Here is a 19,614-nt window from a genome sequence, read left to right as displayed (position 1 = left end):
ATCATCTTCAAATGACACCTTATACATTGTGTGATCCCGAAAGACCTTGACTTGGCATGAACTTGAAGGAAAATGAATGATTCCATATAAATCGCCCTGGTCCCTTGGAGAGGGACAGGAGCGATATAGCTTCTGTATTCAATTTGACGATCATTTTACATTTGAAGTTTTTGTATATCTCCTTCAAAAGACGCCTTAAACCTTTTACAACCTTGTGAAGTCTTGACCTTACGTGATTTTTGCATGAATTAGCTAATATAATAAACATCGCTCTGGTCCCTTCCCAAGGGACAGGAGCGAACTTCAATACTTTGAGGTTATGCTTGCGTTCTTCAGCTTGCCATTACCTTCAATGCGTGATATGACGTCCCTTGACCCTCCTTAATCGCTTGATGCTTGACAAACTTTCAAAATTTATGCCTTTACGCAAATTTCGCTCTGGTCCCTTCCTGAGGGAAGGGACAGGAGCGAATTAGGTGTCTTGGTGTAAATTCTTCAATGCTAGCAACCTTGGATACTTCGTGCTTGATTGAGATGCCTTGAAACGCCTTTGCCACCTTGTTCCTTGTCTTGGAGTGTCTTGAATTTTGGAGAAAAGGCAACATAATCATCACATCGCCCTGGTCCCTTGAAGAGGGACAGGAGCGATCTTGTTCTTGAAGGCTCCACATCACATTGCTAACCTCTAAAATTATCTTCAACGGATTCGCAATGTCCCATTCCATTCATCTATGCCTTGAGATCGGTTGTAACTTGGCAAGAAAATCATCTACAACAAAAATCGCTCTGGTCCCTTCCTGAGGGACTGGAGCGAACTTAAGCATTTTGGTCCTTTGTTGGCATTTGGCAATCTTCAATTTATCTTCAATGAGTTCATTTCACCTCCTTCCTTGCCTTCAAACATAAACTTGACTTGATCTTTGCCTGAATCTCGCCCTATGAAGAATATCGCTCTGGTCCCTTGGAGAGGGACGGGAGCTATAATGTACTTCGCCCTGGTCCCTGACTGAGGGACAGGAGCGATTTTGGCATTCTGGACCATTCTTCTTCATGTTTGCTCTTCAAGTTATATTCATTCGATAAAACATATCCCCTTGGACATCTTCAAATCGTCAAGTCGTTGAAATCCTGCAAGGACAAAGCAATATTTGATTTGTAGCTCCGGTCCTTCACTGAGGGACAGGAGCGATTTTGATTCCTGGAGGCACCTCTGTGCTTGTGAAAATCTTCAATTTATATTCAACGGAAAGATCACGCCTTTCTCTATCATTTCCAACTCGAAATTCGCCTTGACCCTGCAAGGACAGTAAGATATTCAAAAACGAGCTCCGGTCCTTCACTGAGGGACAGGAGCGATTCTGCTCCTACAGGCCAAAATATCATGATTTTACACATTTTATCACTTCACACGGCGAAAACAAATCATTTACAATGCCTAGGATCAAAAATCAAAAAACTCAAAATCTGGTCAAAATATTCAATCGGACAAAAATTCACATTTCATCATCAACACTTAGACAAATTTAAGCTCTGCACTCAAAATTCCAATTGAAAATAGACCATTTTGGCGAAATCATTGCATTCAAAATTTGCATCCTTCGAAAGGAAGCTCAAAAGCTCTCAAAACTGACTGGATTCTGGCCTGAAAAGACGATAATTAAAACCCTAAGGCTTGACCCTAAATCCAGACAATTGACTGACTAACAAAACCCTAAAAAGCGAAGCGAAAAGCGAGCGAAAAACGAGCAAAAAGAGGGGGTCCCCATTTGCAATGGGGCGATGTGTGAAATGGTCACAACAATACCACAGTGGTGTAGATGTTATTGCACAATCTCCTTGCTGCTTGTATGATTATTCCAGATCTAATAGCTACCTCCTTGCTTGTTGGGCATTGCCTCTTTATATCCCTCCATTGGATTTGGAGGGTTTTGTCTCTTCTTTGTGATTGTGACCCTTGGAGCGAGGCATGTCTCTTGTTGCTAGATTGTAACTCTCGCTACTAATCGCACCCCTCCCTTGGTTAATCACCTCATAAACCAATCCTTTCTTTATTTTGGAGAAAATCGCATTCTGGAAAGAAGTTCAATCGAAGGCAATTATCACTTAATATGTATACTGTAATTCCTCTCTTCCACAATCTATTAAGGCAACCACGGACTATCTATTAAGATCATCATTGGCATTTAGGGAGAGAAATTGGGAAGTCTTATAGTAGTAAGACAATTTTGTTTGGTCAGGACATGACAATCTGCCCTTCCCAAGATTGCTTGTCCTCGAGCAATTTAAGGTTTGGGTGTTCAAATATTTCCACTCCTTCCCAAGTTGCATCTTCCATAGGTAAACCCTTCCATTTGACTAGGTACTCCTCGATAGTTTTGTTTCTTAATCTCTTTTCTCGTACATTAAGAATGGCCTATGGCACCAAAATCAACTTGCCTTCATCATCTAATGGTGGTAACTCTTGACATGGAGTAATGTGTCGTCCTAGCACCTTTTTGAGGCGAGATATGTGGAACACGTGAATTCTGCTATTTGTGGGTAGCTCCAATTCATAAGCAACTTCCCCTAGCTTCCTCAAGATTTTGTATGGCTTGTAAAATTTGGGCTTTAGTTTCTCGGCTCCACTTATTTTGATGGATGATTGTTTATATGGTTGTAGCCTTAGAAAGACCAAATCCCCGTCCTCGAATGTTCGTTTAGTTCTTTAACTATCCACATACACTTTTTGTTGATTTTGCACTTGGTGTAATTTATCTTTGAGTGTTTTCATGATATCCATATATTGTTGTATGAAGTCTCTAGCTCACCCAGCTCTTTGAACGGATCAAGTCTCCAAAAGATGTTGCCTCATATCCATATAATGCTTGGAAGGGACTCATCCCTATAGACATATGGTGGGTGGTGTTGACGCAATACTCTCCTAGGTCTAGCCATTTAACCGATCCATTTTGCTATCCGGTGACGTAGTTACTCAAATATCCCTCCAACCATTTATTAACATTCTTTGTTTGTCCATCTGCTTGTGGGTGGTAACTGGTGTGTTGGGGGTTAGTTATGTCCCTACTAATTTGAATAGCTCTTGCCAAAATATGCTAAGAAAGCAGCTATCCCGGTCACTCACAATTTTTTGTGGTAGGCCATGCAATCTAAAGACTTCCTTGAAGAAGATTTTGGCCACTTGGGGTGCTCTAAAATCAGTGGATATGGCCATGAAGTGTGCGTACTTGGTCAGACAGTCTACCACTACATAGATACGGTCTTTGCCTTGTACTTTTAGTAGTCTGGTTATAAAGTCCATAGAAATGCTCTCCCACTTCTGATTGGGTATGGGTAGGAGTTGAAGAAGATCTGTTGGGAATGTAAGTTCTTCCTTGTTTCTTTGGCATACCATGCATTCCCTAGTGTGTTTGAGCACATCTCCCTTGACGCCTTTCCATGAGAACCTTTCCCTGATTTGCTTGTATGTCTTGAAGTATCCCTAATGTCCGAATAGTGGTTCGTCATGGTAGGTCTTCATAATTTCTTTCTTTAGTTTTGACCTTGGAGTGATGTATATCTTGTCCTTGTAAAGGATGAAGTCATCCACAACTCTATACCTATCATATTGTGTCTTTCCTTCTATGAGGTCACTTGAGAACGTGTCCTTAGCATATTGTGTGAGTAGAGATGTTTTCCATTCCGTGGGTATGTTGTCATAGAGCCAAGGTAAGGTCTTCATGATAGGGCATCGGCTACAACATTGTTTTTGACCTTAATGTGCTCAATGTCAAAATCATATGCTTGTATATTGCTCACCCATTTTTGTTGTCAGTCATTCAAGTCCTTTTGATTTGGAAAGAACCTCAAATTATTATGATCAATCTTCACCACAAATCTTCCACATATTAGGTACTATCTGAACTTTGCTAGGGCATGCATGATTGCTAGCATCTCTTTATCGTAGACTAAGTAAGTTTTCTCGATGTCTTTGAGTTTTCTACTTTCGAAGGCTATGGGGTGCTTGTTTTGCATTAATATCGCCCCCATGCCTTCTCTCGAGGCATCACAATATCGTTCAAAGGGTGAGGAGAAGTCTGGTATTGCTAAAACAAGGCAAGAACTCATCACTTCCTTAAATTTTTCAAAGGTTGTTTGTACTTCTTCATTCCAAGTAAATGCTTCTTTCTCGATTAAACCAAAGAGTGGTGTGGTCAATTTTGAGAATCCCTTGACAAATCTTCAATTATAGCTCCAAAGTCCCAATAACCCTCTGAGATGCGTTAAAGTCTTGGGGTTTGGCCAACTTCTAATAGCCTCAATCTTTTCTTCATCCACACTTACTCCATGAGAACTAATCTTGTGCCCTAAGTACAAGATTTCCTCCATACCAAACTCGCATTTGGATAATTTTGCAAATAAGGAATGTTGCTCAGGTATTTCTAGTACTTCATCTACATGTCTTAGGTGTTCCTCCCAAGTTTTACTATAAATTAAGATGTCACCGAAGAAGACCAATAGGAATTTCAAGTGTTGCCCCCTAAAAATATGGTTCATGCAAGATTGGAAAGTGGCTGGTGCATTGGTTAGCCCAAATGGCAAGACGAGAATCTTCCTCCCTTAGTCTAATTTGGTGATACCTTAATCTTAGGTCAATTTTAGAGAAGTAGACTGCTCCATGGAGTTCGTCAATTAGCTCATCGACTCGAAGAATAGGGTATCGATTTTTTATTGTCTTTTTATCTAATGCCCTATAATCAATGCACATCCTCATTGTGCCATCTTTCTTCTTTAAAAGTACAACTGATGAGGCAAAGGGACTAGAAGATCAGACCCAGACTTATTATGCAGAATAGAAATTAGAATTGTTAATCATCTTTGTGGGCTAATTCTAGGGTAATCCCAAAAGGGGACATTACAGACAACAGTGACCTGAGAAATTTGGAATGAAAACCAAGCAAGCATCATTTGACCTTCTAGTATGTGGGAGAACACTTCTAGGTCTTGAGACAACCTTCCTATTTGCATAAATCTATAAAAGGAGTTAAAAACTAGCATTTTCAAATCAATGGGAAAAAAATAAAGTTGTATTGAGAAAAGGACGAGGATTCAGCTATTTGTAATGCAATAGAACTGTTGAGAAAATAGAATGAATCATTAAAGGAGCAAGAGGCAGCTTGCATCCAAGTAATCTATTGTACTTGGAAATTTTACCACTTTGAGTATAAGTAGTACTGTATTTGCCACTACCACAATCTAGTTTTTCTTTCTCTGGAGAGTTTTTGGGATAAAAATCTGATTTCTTATGAGGAATTATTTTATTAGAGCATGTTTATTCTTACTTTGATCAACAACTCTCTCTCTCTCTCTCTCTCTCTCTCTCTCTCTCTCTCTCTCTCTCACACACACACACACATTAAAATTACCAGCAGCATAGTATGTTAGCATTAGTTTCTGATTCATAGATTCTACTTATTTGGAGAGTTTACAGATCACAGTGTGCCATTCTAGTAAGTTGAGAAAGTCAATCTTAGCCTAAATCCAACAATACAAAGACATGAAATCAGAAATAGTGATAGAAGTACAGTTCACTGAAACTTATGCTTTCAAAACCATCCAACTCATACCAACCAAATGAAATATTTTCTACCATACTTCAATAAATTGCTTGGCACATATTGAAAATGTCTTTGCAACTAGATTTTACAAATGTAACCTGACAATTGTAGACGTTGTGACATTGATAATTGAGCATCCCCAGTTCCAGGAGGCATATCAGCTACTAGAATATCAATATTCCCCCAAGCAACACCTCTTGTTAATTTCTCCAAAGCACTCATCACCTACAAAACAAAATAAGTGGAATTAATATTAATAATAATTTTTACATTATTAAGAATTAAAATATTAACATTAGTTATTCAATCTTTTAGGAATAATTAACCCTCCTTTTAGAAAAACAAATCAAAAAAATCATCATATCGCCAACTTTCCTCAGATTATTAATTACTACTTTAATTTCTCTACTTAAAGAGCAATGAGGGCAATCCAAAAGACCATATTATTGATCTTGTAATTTCCTTGTAGAGGGGTATCAAGGCAAACTCAAAACATTTAGAATTTAAAACGTTACAAAATGGTATTTAAATACATGACATTGCATCATCCTATGAAAATCTAAAATCTTTAATTTGTAGAATTACTAAAGAAGAGAATGTGTATTTATTAACAATGGAAGCAACAGAGATGGAAGGACACAATGAATCGATTTGCCTCCAACATGAATAACAAACATTTGCCAATTCGAATACACTAGCTTAAAAAAAAACTCTTATGATTTGAAAGCTAGACAACTAACATATACCCTACTGCAGTTCCATAATCATAGAGTAAGGATATCCTATCTTCAATGCCAAGGATTTGTTTTCAAGGGGGAGGAACATGGACTCATCAACAAAGTATGTATGCTTTAAAACCATTTTCTAAGAGTGGCTATCCTGTCATTCAGTTTAGGCTCAACTAAACCCAAGGGGTTTTCCAAGAGGTGTCGTTAATAGGAAATTTATCAAATGAGCAAAGAACATGACTAAACCAACAGGAGTTATATCCAATGTACACACTTGATAACAAGGTTTGTCACTAGGCTAGAGACTAACTAGCTGCTAGTAAAATGTCTTATTAAGCTAATACTACATCCTTGCATATGCACCTAAAGACGATACCAATATGTCATGTCCCCTTTTCGAATTAATTGATAAAAGGAAAAAAATATTATAATTTTATTTTTACGTTTGGGCCCAAAATGATTTATTAAAGGGCTACTTAATATAAATTTATAATTACAAAAAAAAAGGTGTTTTTAAACATTTAATTATAAAATAGTATTTTTTAAATACTTGGTGAGAGATTTAAATCCTAGGGCCCAAATTGAGAAGGTATATTAAGGTGGCAAGAAGCATTATTTGATCATCAAAAAAATCCATTTAAGCAATTCTTCATTTTGAATTTGAGTTAAATTTTCCAATCAAGGACAAAAAAACCCTTGTTGCCACTTGGCACTCCAAGAGGACAAAAACCCTTTGTGCTGCTACCTTGAGAGGTTAGAATGAATACTCTTACCTTCTCTTGTGCAATTCCATTCACGAGATGCATTGTGAGCTAAATTGACGAAATTGTCAAAGTTTCAGGATTGGTGGCAAGAAGTTGTGAGCGAATTCAAAGGTTTTTATTCATTCTAGTTGTTGCTACTAATATCATTGCTGGATCACCAAATCATATTTGTTGAGCAAATTTATATCAATCTTTAACTGCTGGCTTAGAATTCCATTCATCTACTGGATGCCTTTCCTGATCACTGATATATTGATCACCATAATTATCCACAGGTTGGACTACCACAGTTTGTTGGCAATAGGTGTGCATATATTCTTCATGCAGATAGGTTTCATCCAAGATCACAGACATATCCCCAGGGCAAGTGAAAGATTGCATCCATTGTTGGAGACTGATCGCCATCCTAATAGCAGGATTTCTGGAGTTAAGGTTTGGTGCAATCTATCATATACAGCAAGCCATCCACTAATAGGCAAATCTGCCTTATTTTACTACAAATTGCAAAAATTGGATCCATTGGGGGTGGCACAAAAAAGAGCCAGTTACAGGCATAACAATCCAGATCGATCATCCATCCTTGATAACCCGTCTGCTGCGACTCATCGTTTGGGAGGAGGCAGACAGGATTCAAGAGGGTTTTGCCAGCCACAGGTGACTATACATGCCTACATTCATTGCCACTATCAATAAGCCCTATGCACAACATTGTACTCTCAAGTTTTGACAATTTGTGGGTAGAGTTTGTCTCTATATTTTGAAACCCATGTTCAGTTCTGCCAAAACAGCATTGTACTGATTTGACATTGAATGAGTCATCAGTTGGTTGATCTAGATTTCTGTCAAACATTTAATTAGTCAATACAAAGTCTGTTTACAAGGAATTCCAGTATTATTTTCTGTTCGTCTAGCATTTTTTTTTTAAAAGTAAATATAAAATCAGACAAACATAAAATTTATTCTGGCACATTACATTGGTATTAGAGTGCATAGTCCTGCCAACTTGTGAAATCATTTAATAAGTGTATCCAGCTCAATTAGTGAGATCTGAGAGCTTCAAAGAGAGAAAGAAGAAAGTTAGAAGCAGCACAACAAGATACTAGTGTTGGAATAGGAGGCAGAGGTAAGAAACACATGGCTGATAAGGAGGATAAGTTTGATGCCTTTGTCCAGAAGTAGGAGCAGACAAACCAACTATTAATCCAGATGACACAACAAATGTAAAATATGAATGCCACTTTGAATTCCACCAAGCCAATGCATAATGTCACAAGTGAAGGGAGCAATTCAAATTAGAATGGCCCATCCAATCACACAAGTAATAACAGAATTTCAATTGGATGAGAAAGTAGGTCATTTCTACCTACCTTCTTGCCTAGAGTAAAGGAACACCTGAAGAAGAGGAACAAAATCCAACAACATATGACACCAATGCTTGGATGGTACATGGGTCTTGACCAAAACATCAGAAATCAGATTTCATTTGCAAACTAATGTAATTTCAAATCAAGGAATGAGCCAAAAATGGAAAGGATACCTCCTACACATATGCCCCATGGAGATTTGCAACAAATGTTAAGTTAGTTGACTCTTCCTACTTTTGATTGCGATACCATATCAATTGTATCTTATTTCCAAATTCTGAATTTGGGTGGTCTCCCAGAGCTAATCTTTGGATGGGAATTTCAATTTCAATCGAGGGTCATGACACTAGGTTTTGTATATACTTAGATCTTTCAACTCTTGTTCATTCTAGGTTTGTTTTCTTGTTTTAGAATAGATTTCCTTTTCGTTTGTTTTAGTTTAGTTTGCTTTGTTTAGCCTAGTTGTCGGTTTGCCTTGGGTCAATTGGCTTGAGTAGTTTTAGTTTGCTTTAGTGTTAGTTGTTGCTTAGTTTAAGTTTCCTTTGTGGGAACTTTGTTTGTGAGAAAGGTGTTGTGTTATTTTCGCATGCACTGGCAAGATTTTGATTTCATGTTCGGTTCATTTCCTAGATAATTATTTATGAAGTTCTTTAGAATCCGAGGCTATTCTTCTCTAACTTCATCATTTGGTTAGAATTTGGCCTCGACATGGAAAGGAATCATCTATTGTGTCTTGATACTAAAATGTTTCGATTATTATATCTTTTACACATTTAAATCAATTGCTCTAAATCATTGTGGTTGCTTAGGAGAAAAAATCTTGAATCCTACTTCAGCGCCACTACAATTCTCAAACCCATATGAACTTCACTGCTTATGAGCCAAAGTGCAAAAAAAGTGTGAAAAGAAAAGCAGTATTAAAGGAAAAAAAAATGAAATGAAAAGAAGTATCAAATATCTGGCTTTGGGAACGTGCGAGTAACTCCATCGAGGCTGTGGACGCCAAGTTGGCAATGGAGCAATATTCATGATAATTACAGCGATAACCTCGTCGAGGCTATGGACGCCTGACTGGCAGCGAGGCAATGTCCAAGATGCCTTTGAAGTTAGGACTACTCATGTAGCTCATCACGACGGATTCTCAGAGTTTCAATGGTCTTTCGGAAATGGAATGAAGACATTTGCACACACTCGGGTAATCAAAGATGAAGTGTCTTGGTCCAATTTGTGATTTTTTCTTCCCTTTTGAGTAAATTTTCTAGTCACTTGATAGGTTGGAAAGAATTATCCAGAGGTTCTAGGTGTAGAATGAGTTTTTATCTTTGAAATATTCAAGAAAAAAAATTCAAATTAGCACTATGTTGTGTTGTAAACACGCACGTCCCATTACAGATGGGGACCCCCTCTTTTTTGCAGATTCAAGTTAGCATTAGAGTAGGAGGAGACAAGAAATTGTTGTCAAAACTATGTTGAAATAAATACATGAATTCATTGAAGATATGGTGGATCGTTGTATGAGTTTCAACATGTTGCATGGTTTCTACTTCTCAAGTTTTAGATTTGTTTGCATGGAGTTGATTAGTTGAATGGGAGATCTTATTGTTGATTCATGGTGAAGCCTATATGTTCATACCATTTGGAATTTGTTGATTGCAAATTGCAATGCATGGTTATTCTGAACTTATATTGAAAGCTTAACTTCAATTGCTCTATGCTCATTGTTCATGGTGTTGATGTACATAAGTGATTTGAAAATCATTTTCATACCCTTAGGAGATTGCATCATCTTTGTGTAGTTCTTTCCTCATGGCGAAGCAAAGCTTGGTTTGGTTTCACTAAGTCAACAATCATTTCTTGCATTGTTAGGTGTTAGAATAGATTTCATATCCCTTTTGATCTTTCTTTCTTTGAGGATTTAAGTTAGTTTTCAATTCCAACAAAGCGTAAGTCCCTTTGTGATACCAGCATATCACATCATTTCACAGAGAGTATCCAATTGCACGTCAAGACCCGACTAAAGAAACCTTGGGGTTGCCTTATTTGATCACATTGTTTAGCATTTGAGGTTTCCTTGTTCAAGAGAGGATAGAATACTTAGTATTTTATCATGTGTTCGAGGTGTCATAAAAAACACATCAACACTAAGGATTTCAATGGGTTTAACACCATGCTTGTTGATGGCCACATCATTCCTTGAAGGAAGCGAATATAGCAGCTTGACTTATCTTTGGGAAGGCATCAAGTTAAGGAAGATTTCTAAGTTCCAGAGATAGGAGAAACAAATAAAGTAATGTTTACAATCACATGGGGAATTTACTCAAATCCACCAAAAAATGGAATTCAAATTCAAGGTGGACGGAAAGGAGGTAATACTCAAAGCATAGTTGAAGAACTCGGCCTCGACAAAAACTTGGCAAGGCCCGAAAAATGCGACGGCGAAAACTCGGCAACTTAAAAATATTGCTTAAATGTCATTAGAAACAAATGAGTCAATTAATGAGTACATAAAAGAAACAAGATAAATCTAGTTATATTTGATTGATTTAAATGCAAATTGGGTACAAAATGGCATCCTCATGTGGAATGCTGATGGCTGATAGTTGTAAACAAAATGAAAATAGCAAATCATTTTTGTAAAACTAAAAATAAATAACACATCAAAACATTTTACATTCCTCTTCCTAGCTCCATTGAAAACTAGGGGAGAGGTAGAACTAGAGGGACCAATCCTAGGAGTCCGATATGGCTCCACCTCGCTAAAACGAGGTTGAGGATAGCACCCCTCGCAGGGGCCTGAGGGTGAGGGTGAGAGAGAGGTAGAGAGATAGGTCTAGATCTTGGGGGAGAGAGGAGAGAGTGAGATAGAGAGTGGTAGAGAGAGGGGATAGAGGAAGAGTGATAGGAAGATAGATAGGTCTAGAATTCGGGGTAGATAAAGTGAGTGAGATAGAGAGAACGAGAGAATGCTGATGGAAGCCTACTGATTACTGAAATTTGACTAAGTCTGAAATTTATAAGATCTTCTAAAACCTAGAATTTGCATTATAATCCTAGAGATCTGAAACCACTCTGAAACATCCTACCAATATATACATGAAATATAACTTATAGTATAAGAAAGGAAAAAGACATTGAAATGTGACTTAGAAAAAGGCATATTGAAATGTGACTTATACTTAAATGTTATATTTCGTGTATATATTCTAATGCAGGGAATGAGACGGACTTGAAAAAAAAAAGATATTTTTTTGATGCATTCAGGCCCCCTTTTTTTTATGCAACCGAGTTTTTGCAAGAGACTCAAAAAGTTTTTCCCAAAAACTCTGCAAGTTTTTTGACGTAAATACTCGCCAAGCAGAAAAACTCGCAAGTGTTTCAAGAGTCGACGAGTACTCTACGAGTCTTGCATCTATGCTCCAAGGCATATTAAATGGAGCCCCAAGCATAGCTGAAGTGAAAAGAATGAAGGTGAGTGTTCATGTCATGCCCTGCCAAACGAAGGATTAAAAGGCCTTGTAACTTGTTTGGTAAAGACTTTTTAATAGAAAATCAATAATAAATTCTGTATTTTTCTTGAGACAGCATTTGGGACCCACCAGCTTATATTTCTTTGCAGCAGACAATGCTTCAGCTTGTCAGAAATTGTTCACCAATGAAATATTTTATGAGAACCTTAAAACTAATTTCATTTCTCCTTAAGCTAATGCAATTATGAGCCCATGTCTTCAGCAAACAACCCTAAGAGGATGTCAACAAAGTGTCAGATTTGGTTCCCTTAAACTTGCATCAAACACTGTGATACTGCATCAGATTTAGGAAGACTTAGGGGCTGCATTGACTAATAATGAGGTGGCAATGATATCCAAAACTCACAAGATTGTTTACTTTAATCGTTGCCTTCCTTGGAGGAAATAATATGGTACCAAAATCTTGAAAACTCCACGTCAGACTTCTACAGGCTGTGATTCTATATAAGCCAAAAGCAGCAAATAAATGACAGTTATAAGTTTAGTTAAGGCAGCGATTAGTGAGTATAATTCAGTCATTAATAAAGGATAGAGATGAAAGGTTGTAACCTAAGTCTCAGAATACGGCAATTTTCATGGATGAGGTTCGAATTTAATCGAATTTCAAACTTTTATAAAAAAATCATTCAAATTCGACCATAAACAAATTCTGCTAAAAAGTGGGCAGACGGCAGAATAACTTTACAAAAACTACAAATGTGAAATAAAGTAATCCAATACAATGACACTTTTGTCTATAAAAGAAATGGCAAGTTCCTAGAATAAGAGGGTGGTTTCCTGCACGCTAAGATTCAATTCAACATGGTCCCCGGCTGTGGCTATATAAAGGCCAGACAGAAAACGATAACTTGCCAACCCACATTGAACTATCACCTAGTAAAAAAATTCTTAGAGAAATGCAGGTGTCAAGTGCACTTCCTTCTGCAGGTTCAAAAGGAATTCCGCTGTACATTGTATTAGGCATATCATATATGATCACTAGCATTACTGAAATTCCTATGTTTCTTATGGTTTATATTTTATAAATGTGCCATCTTTTTATAATGACTTCAAATCTATTTAGCAATGTTAAGCTATTTTGATAATTTATTAGAAGTATACATATATTTAAAAATAAACAGAATTATATAAGGCCAATTTTATCCGAATTTTTTTTTTCGAATTTTTCCCTTGTCGAATTTCAACCGAATTTCATGGCTGTCGAATTCAAATTTGATTTTGAACCTTGTGACAATGGTTGTAACCATTATAAAAAGGGCATTAGTGATGAAAGGGTGTGGCTCCCTCCACAAAGAGAGAGAAAAAAGATAGAAATCTTAATTGTGGAGGAGAAAAATTGTTCGAGTATATATTTGTTAATCAGGAAAATTAGAAAATAAAAGTAGCAATTATCATAAAGAAAAGAGGTGCGATCTGAGAGTTATGTTTATTTATGAAAGGAGATGTTCCAAAGGAAATCGTCCCTTTTGGGAAGGTGGCAAGAGTTGTGACTCTTCAACCTCTCTTTGAGGGTTTTATATATATATATAGCAGCACCTCATTCGGAGAAAGGCATCGAAGGAATTGGATCAGATCTGATATAAGAAATCTACATTCAGAAACAGTAAACTTGTGAACTAACAAGTATTGTGGTATGCAATGTGATGTCAATGTCCAATATATATTCTCATATGCAGTTTGATATAGTTAGCAAGGAGAATTACTATCTAGATTCTACAATTATTGATTTAATTTATATATTCTCCTACAAGCAATCACATATGGGTTAGTAAGGAGACACGATTGGGAGAGCAGATACGGATTCCCCCTCTAAGTAGGCCACCCCAATGCTGGATGGAGAAGAAATTCCTGCCACTTGTGGGTCAAGGGGTGTTATATCATGCCCTTGGGCTTAGTTGCAATGAATGTTCCGGGCGCCCTATCATGCACTCCTCTCCAACCCCTACAATGATTGGTTGTTGGAAGTGAAACTAAAGAATAGAAGCAATCATGTATGGGTTAGGAAGGAAACACGACTGGGAGAGCAAATACGGGTTCTCCCTCTAACTAGGCCACCCCAATGTTGGATGGAGAAGAAATACCTGCCACTTGTGGGCCAAGGGGTGTTATATCACGTTCTTGGGTTTAGTTGCGGCGAATATTCCAAGCACCCTATCATGCGTTCCTCGCCAATCCCTACTATGGTTGATTATTAGAAATGAAGCTATAGATTTATCATTTAAGTATGTGATATTAATTGCTTATTTACTTTAGAAAGTCCAATAGATATTATAAGATTTGATTATAGAGTACTATTTGTTAAACAAATTATGTTATGGAATTGTTGCTTTCGGCAAAATCAGGTATACCCCAATCAAGGGACATTACAGTTCGAGGAAACCAAGCCACTCAATGCATGGAGTTAATCAAGGATCCACTCCAAGGTAGGATATTTTGTTATGATAATGTTTGGTTTATTTTGATTTTGTTCATTATGGCACACTGAAGATGGCTACCGAGGCAATGGCCAAACAGAATCTTTGGAGTAAGAATCATCAACTTAACATGGCTGGTTGGAGATTTGGTAGCAAGAATTATGACCCATGGATCATTAAGTGTTGTTTCTCATTTTAGACCTGCTGTTACCCACATTTCAAGGTTTTCCCACATTCTATTGGCAGCCATTAAGGAGTTGTCAATCACATTGGGGATGCATTTTCCATCCATTATCATTGTTGAGGCATTTGCACCCAGCACAATATCATTTCCAGCCATTACAATTCTGATTTGGAACAAAATAATGCAGTATTCCAGCCGTGTCATAATGTTTTCACTAATCACTTCAGTACTTGCAAGTTTTGCACCGAGATGGTCTCTCTTGAACAGCAATAGATCTGCAGGTATAGACGAGACTCCTTTGTTGAAAGTAGTGTGTAAGAGGGTACACGTGTTGAGATCAGTAGTATCCTTGAGGGAAGAAGTTGAAGAAAGTTTTCAGTTAAGAGGAACCATCATTGCAGCCACCATGGTATCTACTTGGGTAAGATTTCAGTTGAATTGCGACTGTTCTAAGTCTAACTCATTTCCAGCCCTTACACAATGCAATTTGCACTTGACTTTGGAAGGTATACGTCACAATCTCTTTGAAGAACCTACAAATGCAACCATGAAGCTCAAATAGGTGTTCCAAGATTTCAATCATGTGGAAATAATCCAGAGGTGCAGCAAGAACATGTTAGGTTGTCTACAATCATCATGGGGAAAAAAGGTGGAAGGCGTTGGCCAAAGTTATTGCAACGGACAGATAGTATTCATAATCATGGCATGTTGGGGTTAGAGTACCTACAATTATGGGATTTTAGAACAAAAGATATTTCATTTGAGTTTGCAAAAAGTTTTTGGGCAGGAGATATTCCATTGTATAGGTGTGGGACCTACAATCGAAAAGCATCACTTCATGATTCATTACCTTGGCATGTAGAGGGTAGTTCCCCCTACTTTATCATTGCTTGTGGACAAGAAATTCCAAGAAGGGCCGACTGTCATGTCCCCTTTTTCAAATTAGCAACTGGGAGATGACCTTTAGCCTATCCCATCTAAGCACCCACCAAAAGATAGTTTCCTTTGAGGAATGATGCATTATAGCAATATTATATACAAGGATGTAGGCCACAAAGCGAAATGGACAAAAACAAAAATGTAATGAAGCACCAAATGTTTAAAACTTTAACAGTTTACCCACCAATAGTGAACAGCTTCAAAGGTAAGACATATTAAAGCTTTAAAGTATTCTTTCTTTGTCATATAGAATGGAGCATATTTAAAAGCTACCAGAAACATATGTCCCTGAGAAACAATTCTCTAACAATCATTTTTATGGTAGGGCTTAAGCCTTAAATGAATAAAAAGCTATCGAATTATAAGAATGACAAATGAAAATAAAAAAGTATTTATCCATTGGCAGTGGCATGCAATAAATTTATGTATGAAGTCATCATCACAGGATATGTCCCTTTACACTATGCAATTGATTTGAAATCTTTATCTTAATACAAATGAAATATCTTTATCTTAATAAAAAAAGTAATGAAGAAAGATTGGAGGCAATAAGGCCAGACTAAATAGTAGAGAAATGCTTTAACAACAGCTGTTAGAAACTTACCATAGGACCCCTCCATACAATTGGAGCATCTTTTTCCGTGAGGAATCCCATTGAAATACATTTAACCCCATGATTCTCCATAGGCACCATCTTCATATCTACAGAAAGCCACTCCAAGATCAACCATGTTTCTTAAAATGGTACCACCTTTTCTCTACCACACATGCAACCAGAAAAACCAAGAACGAAAAAAAAAGCAACAAAGAGGGAGAATAACAGCAGGGGTGATATCCCAGAAAATGTGAATGGATAGACATATACTAAAGGGTAAATCTAGTTGAAATAAGAAACAAGGTATCTAAATTGAAGCTAGAGGATTGGGATGAACCCACATTGAAGGGACAAAAGCATGGCCTATTATCATAGAACTCCCCAAATAACAGAGAATAAAATTGAGAAAAGACAAAGGAAAGGGAATATGCAGATTATGTGAAAAAAAATTTCAACCAGCCTTTCTTCAAAACCAGTATGATCAACTAGCACACTGTACTTTTCAAATCAATATACATAACAAAATCTGTCTATGGAGAACAAAATCCTTTAAACAGCAGATGCTTATAAATGGATCTCAACCATGAAGCAATCTTAATGAACAAATAGCATGAAATTCAAAAGCTGTCAACCTGGTTGAGATCATGATTATGCACCACAGGTGTTGCACTAAAATTTTCTCTTCTGAATAGCCATGCAGGGTTTTTCATGAAACTTCGAATTCCCACCTTAATCCTGCAGAAGAACCTTCCGACATTTGTTCTAATATCAATTTGTTTTTTAGATCTTTCAAAGGAATTTTGGGTAGAAACATCTCTTAAGCAAATCAGGAAGGTAGTTGGTTGTAGTCCTAGAATGTTACTAATTTTAATCCTCCTCCTCTCTAGGGTATTGATAAAATAAATAAAGCTTTTAGACCAATTAATTAGCTGACCAGTGGCCTCTCCATAGTTGTCCAAAGCCTTTTTAAGTCTTCTAGAGTCCTTTATAGTGGCTTTTCCCATTATTATAGAATCATCAACAAACTGCTGATGAGAGCATATTTGATCTGCCGAAGAAGGATTCAAACCGCAAAACTCCCTTTTCTCAACCAGCTTACCAATACATCTCCCCAAGCATTCCACCATGATGATGAAGATCACTGGAGATAGAGGATCCCCCTGCCTGAGACCTCTTGAGGCTTTAAAGAAAGGAGAGGGGGAGCCATTCATTAAAACAGAGAAAGAAGTCGAAGAAAAAAGTTGTCTGATAAGGCTGACACTTCTAGGACTCAAGCCAAAAGCAGAGAGAACATCCACCATAAAATCCCAATCCACTCTATTGTAGGCTTTAGAGAGATCCAGTTTAAAAAAAAAACCTTCTTTTTTAGAGAATGCCAATGAGTGGATATTTTCATGAACAGAGATGATAGAATCCAAAATTTGTCTTCCCGGGACAAAACCGCTTTGCTGAGGCGAGATGATGGAGGGCAGCAGCTTCAAAATTCTAGAGGTTAGGACCTTAGAGATAATCTTATAGAGAGAGTTGCATAAACTTATAGGTCTAAAAAGATCCATAGAGTCTGCCCCCATCTTTTTGGGAATGAGAGCAATAAAAGTACCATTAACTTCTTTTAACAGTTTTCTAGCACCAAAAAACTCTTTCACAGCTCTGGTGACAACATCTCCTATAATATGCCAGTACATTTGGAAGAAAAACATGGGAAAGCCATATGGACTTGGGGCTTTGTTACCTTCAAAGGATTTGACAGCTATCAAAATTTCTTCATGGGAAGGGATAGCCGACAAGTGATCATTCTGTTCCTCCCCCAAAATGGTAGGTATGCTGTCCAAAAGTTCCCTCCGTGCCTGTATTTCCAAATTTTGATCCTTAGCAAGTAAATTAGAGAAAAAATCCATAGCAGCCTTGCTCATGGAATCATCATCAACAACACATCTGCCATTCACTTTAATCTGAACAATTCTATTCATGGCCTTATGTCTTAAGGTGGACATATGGAAGTATTTAGTGTTCCTGTCCCCCTCCTTTAACCAGACATTCCTCGATCTTTGTTTCCAGTAGGTTTCCTCTTTAGCTATTATATCATGATATCTCATAAGAATAGCATCTTCAGTGTTTCTAGACATATTGGTGTAACCATTGATCTGTATCTCATCTTGGATTTCATTGAGCTCTAAGAGGGTTGTAGCTTTTGAGATAAAGATGTTCCTAAAGAAATCCTTATTCCACTTCTTAACATTATCTTTAACATTCTTCAGCTTTTTGACCACTTTGTACATGGCGTTCCCTTCAATACTGACCTGCCACCATTCCTTAATCTTAGTTTCCAGATCCGGGTGTCTGGTCCACATTTTTTCAAATCTATAAGGGAAATGTCTCCTTTTGTTCTTTACTTCACCCGTGAAGGTTATGGGATAATGATCTGATCCAGCCCTTATGTGAGAGGATAATGAACATTCATGAAGATTATACCAATCTAAGGAAAGAAGAGCTCTATCGAGTCTAACCTAGATCAGATTCTCACCACTTCTTCTATTGGTCCAGGTGTATTTGACTCCTTGCAACTCCAGATCATGAATTGCATTATTGTTTATGAAGTCCATCAAGTCCAGTTTGTTGTCCAGATTAGCTTGACTCCCTCCCTTTTTCTCATTTTCCTTCAAGGGAGTATTGAAATCTCCCATAATTATCCAACTGTCCTCAGCAAACCTACTTCTCAGCCCAGTTAGATATCTCCACATCTCACTTCTACCAGTCTTTGTGTTGGGGGCGTAAATGTTAGTTAGAACCCAAGTTGTACAATTCTTAATGTGCTTAAATCTTATACAAGCCAGATTGTTGTCCTGAATCAACACCTCTCCTTCTATATTGTTTTTGTTCCAGAAGGTAACAATTCCTCCCGATGCACCTTCTAAACTACCTCCACTGACTCCACCATTTTTGAACATATTCAAACTTTCAACTTTATCTTTAACCATCTTAGTTTCTTGAATCAAAAAAATATCAGGGTTTTTATCTCTAATCATATTTTTTACTAAATTATGCTTGTGGGGACTATTAAGTCCCCTAATGTTCCAAGAGATGATTTTCATGGATTTTTAGAAATACCTGCCTCAAAGATGGTTCTTTGGGTACCATCTGCTAAGTTCCTGCTTGTTTCCAAAGATCTTTTCTTGGCATTTGAGTGTCTTCCTGGAGAAGTATGTTGTGCTCCCACATCACCAAGCCTGCTTCTGGTGTTTCTAGTCATCGTACTATTGACTAGGTTGTTGTTATTCTTTTTTTTTTGCTTGTTCCTTCTTTTATCCTCTGCTGCTTCTTCATCCTCCTGCTTGGTTTCATTCTTCCCCAGTGCCTTTTTTATGTCTTCTTCATCTCCCCATTTTGGATCTTGTTCTTCCAAAAATGCCAGCTTTCCCTTTGTTGGGGTGATTAGAGAAATTTCCGATAGCCCTTGGCCCAGAATGGTATCAGGTTGGGCCTCCTGGAACCAGTCTATTTCTTT

At 37.4% G+C, this 19,614-nt stretch overlaps 1 protein-coding gene across 2 annotated transcripts in view; it reads right to left on the bottom strand.

Moving 5' to 3' along the window:
* LOC131067968 (iron-sulfur protein required for NADH dehydrogenase, mitochondrial) overlaps positions 1-19,614 on the bottom strand; it is a 161,735-nt gene that overhangs the window by 86,390 nt on the left and 55,731 nt on the right. For both annotated transcript variants that reach the window (XM_058003148.2, XM_058003147.2), the window contains exons 4-5: positions 16,119-16,216; positions 5,693-5,819 (exon numbers count right to left, since the gene is read on the bottom strand). In XM_058003148.2, coding sequence (XP_057859131.1) covers positions 5,693-5,819; positions 16,119-16,216 — 225 coding nt within the window. The remainder of the gene's footprint in view (positions 1-5,692; positions 5,820-16,118; positions 16,217-19,614) is intronic.

This window comes from Cryptomeria japonica, chromosome 6 (assembly GCF_030272615.1).
Source record: "Cryptomeria japonica chromosome 6, Sugi_1.0, whole genome shotgun sequence".
NCBI lineage: Eukaryota > Viridiplantae > Streptophyta > Pinopsida > Cupressales > Cupressaceae > Cryptomeria > Cryptomeria japonica.
The sequence above is the reverse complement of the archived record's forward strand: the minus strand, read 5'-3'. Positions and strand labels throughout refer to the sequence as shown.